Below are 8287 nucleotides of genomic sequence, written 5' to 3' on the forward strand. Positions count from 1 at the left end.
CGTTTAGGTCTATCCCCTTGCTCCCCCTGACCTTCGTTCACAGAAGCGTGCTCCGCAGAGGTCACACAAAAGTGAGTGTTAGAGCCACCCCGTGGCCGTCGGAGGTACTGCTGGTGACCGGGTGTCCTTCCCTAAGCGGGAGACGGGTGAGGTGAGGGGCGGGGTCACCTGGCCCCAGCGTCGAAACCCACACCTCCTAACATTTGATTTGGTCAGAAAAGAGCTTAGGGGAAAAAAATATTTTCATCATGGAAAAATTCAAATAGATGTAAAAATAAAGAAAATCGGAGGATGAACCCCTTCGAAGCCTGCCATTCTGCTCCGACGGTTGCCATGACGCAGCCACCCTTGTTTCAGCAAGACTCTCCTGGCTCCCTCCCAGGCCCACCAGGTTTTTGCAGAGCAAATCCCAGACATGACCAAAGAGCTCAGGTTGCCCAATACCCATCATATGTCCATATGTCCATACGTTGCACTTGGTTGATATGTCTCTTAAATCCTTTCCTTTCCTTTCCTTTCCTTTCCTTTCCTTTCCTTTCCTTTCCTTTCCTTTCCTTTCCTTTCCTTTCCTTCTTTCTTTTCTTTTCTTTCTTTCTTTCTTTCTTTCTTTCTTTCTTTCTTTCTTTCTTTCTTTCTTTTTTATTTCTTTCCTTTCTCATCTTAGATTGTTCCTTCTTGTTCTCCTTCCTTGAAGTTTCTCTGATCAAGACACGGGGCCCTTTATAGGCAGTGCTCTGGTCTTGCCATTTAACCCGTTCCTCCTCCTTCTTGTAAACTGGTTGTTAGATCTAGTAGTGGTTGAGGAGTCTCACATTCGATTTCCTGGTAAATAGACACCTTGGGAGTTGGCCTGTCCTTCCTATTCCATCACATCAGAAGGCTAATCCTGGCTGCTTGCCTCTCTCTCTTTTTCTGGTGTTAAATCTGAGCGCTGGATTCAGGTGTAGTCAGACTGAGGCTGGCATTATAAAGTTCCCGTCAGCTTTTCACCTACTGCTTTCATTGACCACCACTGCCTCGCTGCATTATTTCATGAGGAGTTGCAAAACAGGGATGTCTTAATTCCATCCTTCCTCTCTGTGCTTGTCACCTGTTATTCTTCTATAGGTAAGAATGTGCCTTCATCAACTCATTGTTTACCTTGAGATATAGGTCATACAGGAAAAGCTGGATAAATGTGTGATTCTTTTCCCCCATTACTTACCAGTTTTCAGAATAATAAGTTGATTCCCTACCTTCCTCCACAAGGGACCAATTCATTATTCTTAAGATCATTGTGAACTGGTAGATTTAACATCTTTTGTGGGTTTTGGGAGACAGCAACTACTCAGCTTCAACTTCAGACAGTTGTTTTGAGGAAGGAGATAGAAGTCCAGCATTACCAGATTCCTGAGAGTTTTGTTGTGGTTGTTGTTGTTTTGTTTTAAGAGAGGCCAGAAATCCAGATTGTTACTCCAATTATAAATGTTAGTAGCCAACTTAATGGTGGAAAAAAAAGGAAAAGGAAGAAAAATAACCTTGATGACAGCATACAGCATACGACAGCCTCAAGCCACCAACTTTCAGCCTCAGGATCAGCTCTGTCCAACAGAACTTTCTATGATGACGGAAATTTTTCATAGTGTTTTCTGTCCACTGCGGTAGCCAGCTAGCTCCATGTGGCTATCAAACCCTTGAAATGTGGCTAGCAGGACTACAGAACTGAGTTCTTAAATTTCAACTTAGTTTGAAAAGCCCCATATCAAATAGCCACCCTAGCAGGTACCATATTGGGCAATGCAGCTCTGAACAGAATAATCTATTGGTTTCTAAAACTGGGAAACTGGGGTAGGATAAATGGAGTCTTAAACCTCCAAGTGAGTACTCTGGATAGTGACTCCTGGACTGATGATACCTCACCCCTCCTACAGAACCTTTCTCAGCCTAGAGATCAAGTCCACATTCCCTGATACTTCCCTTTGTGGCAAAAATTTCCACCTCTTCCTATGCTCTCCAGCTACTCAGACATGACTCCTTCCTCTGTAAAGCAGGCTTTTGTCCACTCTAGGGCTTTCGCTAACGCCATTCCTTCTTAATTTCACAAATGCTTATCGAATACACATTATACTCCCGGAATCATATGGGGTGCTGGGAATACGTGTTTCCTTCTCCTGAGTAACTTGCCATGTGGCGGGGGAGACAATTAAAAGTAGTGTTCTCAGTGTCACCCTGGAGGAGACACATCACGAGCCTCCTCCCCCAGAGGTGGGGAGAAGTCCGGAGGAGGGAGCTTCTGAATTGAGTCTTGAGGGGTATGTAAGGGTCATCCAGGTAAAGGAGAGTCAGAGACAGTGGCAAAGAGGCAGGGAGGAAGGCTAAAGTGAGTTTAAGGAACTCTAAATGAGTCACCACGGTTGCTAACTGGGAGGGGAGGAGGCAGTGGCCGAAGAATCAGGCAAGGGCCAGATATTAATAATAACCATAATAACTGATTGTGGCCAGTCAGGTTCTGAACACTTTATCTCAGTAAATAAACTACTAGTGATCCATTAAGGTTTTTACCATTTTCCATATGGGGACATTGAAACGCAGGGAGATTTCATAACCAACCCAAATCCCACGACTAGTAAGTAGCAAAGCCTATGTGTGAATACTGGCAACCTGCTTCCAGGGGCTCACTTAAGAAGTGTGTAGCCCTGGGGACCCTGCCAATAAGTTAGGACCTAATCTCCAAGGGAATGGGGCACTGATTTTCAGCCACAGTGCGATGGGATCAAGTTCGCATTTTAGAAAGATGATCCTTTTTGGCTATTCCGGAGGCAGAGCCATCAGAGAGGAGTCTATTAGAATAATCCAGCAAGAGAAGGTGAGAGGGTGGCAGTGGGGATGGGGAATTAGGGCTAGCAGGAGAATTATGAAGGAACATGGAATTGACGGGAATTTGGTGACTGGAAATGGGGAGGGCGGGAGAGGGAAGTCAAGATAAGACTCCCAGCCTTGGCTTAGCCACTGGCTGATGGTCCAGGAGTGGGAAGGAAGGGTGACAGGGTCAAGTGAAGATGTCCAGCAGGTGCTGGAGGTCTGAATCCAGAGGTGGGACCTGAGGACTTTTAGGAGCACCACTGTATGGGATGTGCAGACGTTTGACCTGGGAAGGAAGGGGTGAGACACAGCATGACCTCTTTCTCCAGGTTGGCCTCTTGCACTCCTCCTCTTCCTCAAGAGGCCATTGGGGGTCTCTTGCTAGCTTCTGGTTCCCCTCTCTCCAAGCCGCGGCTCCTTCTCACTTGGGGAACCCCAAAACATGCTGACGCCTGTGGTGATGGAAATCAGGACAGTGGTTAGCCTCTGGAAAGGGGCAGGGCAGAACTTTCTGGGGGTGGAGGAAATGTCCTACGAATTGAATGGGTTGTGGGTGGCATTTGTTAAAACTTAATCAAAACACACCCTTCGGGTCTGTGTCTGTCACAGCATGTAAGTTGTTCCTCAGAGCTGTAACGAGCGAGCGACAAAGTGACCGAGGCTGGGTCTCTGCCCTGGACTTAGAAATCAGAGAGTCTCCGAGCCGGGGGCTGATGCGGAGCCGGTGCGGGGCTGGTGCGGGGCTGGTGCGGGCTGGTACAGGCCGATGCGGGGCCGATGCGGGGCTGGAGGCCCCGCGGACCCCGGGAACGCGCAGCTGCAGGAGCTCCTCTCTCGCCCCGCAGGTGCCCGGGGCTCCGGCCGCGCTCCCACACGCTCCGCGGGGCGTCCTCCCACCCCGCCCGGCCGTGTGCTCTGGGGGCCCCCGGTGACGGCTCCGGGCCAGCAGCTCGTGGGCAGGACGCCGGAGGGTGGGGGGTTTGCGGGGGCCCCGCGGGTCGGCGAACCCACCGTGTCGCCGGAGCCTAAGGAGCTCGGGAAGGCGCTCGGCTCTCACCCCGTCGCCGAGGACCCCGGCCGGCTGCCAAGTGGCCATGGGGAGACCTGTCCACCCCTCCGGCCGGCCGACCTCGTGGCGCAACGGTAGCGCGTCTGACTCCAGATCAGAAGGTTGCGTGTTCAAATCACGTCGGGGTCAGCTCTTTTTCGCGAGGGCTTCCGTCACTTTTATTTGTTTCCCTCCCGGGCGCGTCTACGACGCTCGAGCGCCGGCGCCCAGTGGGAGCAGCACCTCGCGGGGGCCGGAAGGGGAGCGCGCCGGGGGCCGCGTCTGGAGCCGCGCCGTCGGGCAGCCCAGAGGTCGGAGCCCGGTGCGCGCGGACGGGGGGCGGAGCTCCGGGGGACGGGCGCGCGCGGCGGGTCTCTGGGTGCCGGGGAGGAGAGGATGGAGCGCGCGGGCGAGAAGGTGGCTCAGGGGGCGACCGCCCTGCGGGGCGCGTCGGCCGGGCGGGGTTCCTGGGACGCGCGCCCTCCGCCACGTGGGCGGGCCCGGCGGGCGGGAGGACGAGTTCAGACCCCAGAGAGGAGAGCGGAAGCCGCAGCCCGGCAGACGAGGTGGCCGAGTGGTTAAGGCGATGGACTGCTAATCCATTGTGCTCTGCACGCGTGGGTTCGAATCCCATCCTCGTCGGCGTGCGGTTCCCGCGGCTGGGGCTTCCGTTTTGTCATCGTCAAGCACGAATTTCTTCTGTAACCTCTTACCTACTCCGATTCGGTTTCCGCGTCACCCCTCTACACTGCAGTCGCCCCCAGCCGTGGTTTTCGTCCCTTCCGCTCCTTTTTCGGGGACGGCCCGAGGTCAGCCACAAGGGGCATCTGGGCATCCATTCACCTGCGGTAGAGCTGACCTGGCCAAGGAAAGAAGAGGCTGGGGAACCTCACGGTGGGCGCCGTGGCTTAGTTGGTTAAAGCGCCTGTCTAGTAAACAGGAGATCCTGGGTTCGAATCCCAGCGGTGCCTCCACACTTTGCTGCTTTTGCGGAGAGCCTTTGAGCATCCGCAGAACGAACCATCATTGTCTCTCCGGAGCCTCCACGGGATGCGCTTTCCATTTCTGGCCTTTGTGGTTGGGTCCCTGGACCCCGCGGTGCTGGTCGTCAGCCTCCGTATTTGCCGCCGAGCACCAGAGTGGCATCTGCGCTTCCTGTTCCTTCCCGAGACGCTCGGTGATTTCGTCTTCAAGTCGTTTATCATGTCTCTCGGAATGGCCCTGCCCATATTTAATTTTCTTTATACATGACCGATGGGTAATATAAATTCTATATAGCTTTAGACCGAGATGCCAACATCAACTGGCCGGTTAGCTCAGTTGGTTAGAGCGTGGTGCTAATAACGCCAAGGTCGCGGGTTCGATCCCCGTACGGGCCAGGAGTGGTTCCCTTTTTAACTTTGCACCATTTAATTTCTTGTTACTGGGGAAAGCCTGTAAAGCAATCTTTCCTAATCCCAGGACTTTTCACATCCCAAATAGAAAAGTGTAGAAACTCAGTCCAAAATGGTACTGTCTTGAGTGGAGAGGAGGGAGGTTTAATAAAACTGGAGTTCCTTCTGTGATCTCTATAATGGTCCCGGCTATGGCTTGGGGCTCCTGGAATTTACCATGTGAACTGTGGACAGGAAGCTTGGAGAGGTTGGAATCAATAGGACACTGATTGGGGGAATGTGGGAAACGGGGTCAGGAATGGAGCAACCGGTGTTTCCAGTTCCTCCTGGGCCAAGATGTCCAGTTCAGCCAGCCCCTGCATGTCCCCTCCAAGATCTCAGAAGTCCGCCCCTTCCCTTTCGGTACTGGGACACCTTGTCTTTCTGCTTTTACTGGATCTCTGAGACCCTATCTGTGTCTCTCACGTGTTCCCCCCTCCAGCCTCCAGCCCCATGTCAGTGATGCCTGAGAACAGGAACCATACACTTGCGGGGGATGCCTGGGACCCCCTTCCGCCCTGCTCCCAGCATCTGCCAAGAGAGCTCCATGAAAAAGACCCACCCTCATTCAGCTCACCAATCCCTGGAATCCCACACAGACACACTTCAGCCTTAGCAGCAGCACTTTAATTCCACAAAAACTCAGAAAGCCAAAACTGATTAGAACACTCCACAACAGGTGGGCTTCAAAACCAGCAACAAGTCTGCCTGAACCCTGAGAGCAGTGAGACCCTTCCCACCTCACCCCCTGTGCCATCGATGCACACTCCTTCCAGCTCAACCCGGCTCCGCCTGGGGAAGGGGGATCGTCCAGGGCCAGAGGGCAGAAGCAGGGGGTTATCCACCTGAAGGTGTGCATCTTTCTCCGCATGGTGTGTGGCCAAGGGGCACTCAAGCTCCCACAGCCCCTGACACCTGAGATATGGCCACTGGAGTCAGGGTGGCCACAGTGGGGGCTAGGGCCTCTTCTCCTTTCTTGACCACACATGGCAGGCATGTCCCCAAGCCGAGACCTAAAGCCCTGGGTTCCAGGGACGGCGCTCTAGCTGGAGAAGAGAACAGGGTTGCTACAAATGGCCAACTTAATAGAAGCAGAGCATCATTCCCTCCTACCCAGAGAGGCTTCCCCATATACACCTGAATAAGGCCCAGCGAGTGGTGGCAGGCCTGCTAAATGCATCCGCAAGAGCCTCCAAAACACAGGCCTCCCCTCTGCGGGCGGTTCCCACCAGGGCTCCTTGAAGAGGCCTCAAGATTCTGCCGGCCCGGCTCGGCCAGCCTCTCCTGCCCTCCAGGTCACTTGCACAGGGCCTCCAACACCTCCAGGGTGCGTCGGATATCCCGGACTTGGCGCGCCAGCCCCTGCACGGGCTGCAAAGCCCGCTCCAGCTCTTCGCAGCGCGCCAGCAGGGTGTACATGCCCTTGATGCTCATGTCCACCGCTTCGCCGAGGGAGTCCACGGCATCGCGGTAGGTCTGGATGCAGCCCACGCTCAGCGCCGTCAGCTCCTGCACCGCGCCGCCCAGCCCGCGCAGCAGACGGTCCACCCTGCCGCCCAGCTCCCGACTCAGCCGCTCCAGGTCCCGCAGCACGTCGGGGTCGATGGGGGGGATGGCCGGGGCGGGCGCGGGCGCCGCACAGGGCCGCGCTGGGGCGGGGGGCGGCGGTTGCGGGGTGCCGCTCAGACGAATCTTGAGTTGCAGGTTGTTGGCCACGAAGTGGGTGAGGTCGCCATGGCGGCTCACGGTGCCCTCGAGCTCCAGGGGGCTGGAGATAGTGGCGCGGCGGCCGCTGCCCGCGCCAGGCTCCGCACCCCCCGCGGACCCCGCGCCTCCGCCGCCGCCACCGCCGCACGCCCCGCTCAGCCCGTCCAGGCTGCGGCTGTCCTGAAGGCGGCTGGAGAACGAGCGACCAGCCCTGCCGGCCGCCGCCGCCTCCTCCTCCTCCTCGTCTCCCTCCCGCGGCTCAGCCTCCATCCCGCCGCCTCCCGCGCTCCCTCGACGGCAGCCCCTCTCGGACGCAGGCTCGGCCTCCGGCGGCTCGGGGTCCTCGCAAGCCTCCCCCGCGCGGCTCCCTGGCGCGGACGGCGTCCCTCTGCGGCCGGACTCGTCGTCGTCCCGAGCCTCCCGCTCCGCCCGGTGGACGGCGCCGCGACTCGGCGTCTTCGGGGACGCCGCGGGGTGGCGGCGCGCGCCCCCAACGTTCTCGGCCTCTCCCTGCGCGGACGGCGGGAGGCCTGAGGGCGGCTCCGAGGGCGCTCGGCCCGGGCCGCCGCCCCATAGCGCGGCTTGCTGTTCCCCGGGAGCCGGAAGGTCCGCCTCGGGCCCAGGCCGCCCCCGGGACGACTCCATGCCGCAGCTGGGGGCAGGCACCTAGGAACTGATTCGCCCCGGCTCGCGCGGCGTCGGCGGCGCCTTTAAGGGGCGTTGGTCGAGGCGCGCGATTGGCAGCCGGCTGACAATGGTCAGGACAGGAAAAACACGCTGATTGGTCGTGGCGACCAGGAAGTCCCGGAAGAAGGGCTGTTATTGAGCAGCCGAACCCACGTGAGGACCGGCGGGGCGGGGCGAAGGAGGGGACAGCCGCCGCCGTCGCTCCGCCCTTTCGGGAGGAGGCGGGGCAAGTCTTAAAGAGGAAGTCCCTGAAATACCCGAGTCCTCCTTCCGGGGGCGGGGCTCAGACTCTGCACCCACAGCTGTCACGCCCACAGTTGTTGCTTAGCAAACACACCCCGCGGGCACCAGAGATGCGGCTCCTAGAGAGTTGGTGGGGATGGAACGAGTCTCTCCTGGTTGGGCCGTGGGGATTGAAGCACACTCAGTCCATCAGGAGGGATGCAGCGGGGATCCTCATCAGAGCTCGGATGGTTGGGTCCGGAGAGTCTCACGATGGACGACCAAGCAGGCTTAAAGGCTTTCCTGTGCTTTTGCAACTCTGTCCTCTGTCTCCGGCCCCCTGCACGTG

At 57.1% G+C, this 8287-nt stretch overlaps 1 protein-coding gene and 4 non-coding genes across 5 annotated transcripts; 4 read left to right on the top strand and 1 right to left on the bottom strand.

The window, feature by feature from the left end:
- The first annotated feature begins 3967 nt into the window (after positions 1 to 3967).
- TRNAW-CCA (transfer RNA tryptophan (anticodon CCA)) lies at positions 3968 to 4039 on the top strand. Its single transcript has one exon. It is a non-coding gene; the product is annotated as a tRNA-Trp (tRNA).
- A 410-nt stretch (positions 4040 to 4449) lies between these two features.
- Positions 4450 to 4531, top strand: TRNAS-GCU (transfer RNA serine (anticodon GCU)). The gene has a single exon. It is a non-coding gene; the product is annotated as a tRNA-Ser (tRNA).
- Positions 4532 to 4786: 255 nt separating this feature from the next.
- On the top strand, positions 4787 to 4860 carry TRNAT-AGU (transfer RNA threonine (anticodon AGU)). Its single transcript has one exon. It is a non-coding gene; the product is annotated as a tRNA-Thr (tRNA).
- A 334-nt stretch (positions 4861 to 5194) lies between these two features.
- Positions 5195 to 5268, top strand: TRNAI-AAU (transfer RNA isoleucine (anticodon AAU)). Its single transcript has one exon. It is a non-coding gene; the product is annotated as a tRNA-Ile (tRNA).
- Positions 5269 to 5927: 659 nt separating this feature from the next.
- On the bottom strand, positions 5928 to 7750 carry BORCS6 (BLOC-1 related complex subunit 6). The gene has a single exon (XM_025428446.3). The coding sequence runs from the start codon at positions 7672 to 7674 to the stop codon at positions 6619 to 6621; it is 1056 nt and encodes a 351-aa protein (XP_025284231.1). The 5' UTR covers positions 7675 to 7750; the 3' UTR covers positions 5928 to 6618.
- Positions 7751 to 8287: the final 537 nt, after the last annotated feature.

The sequence above is a fragment of the Canis lupus genome, chromosome 5 (genome assembly GCF_003254725.2).
Source record: "Canis lupus dingo isolate Sandy chromosome 5, ASM325472v2, whole genome shotgun sequence".
Lineage (NCBI taxonomy): Eukaryota > Metazoa > Chordata > Mammalia > Carnivora > Canidae > Canis > Canis lupus.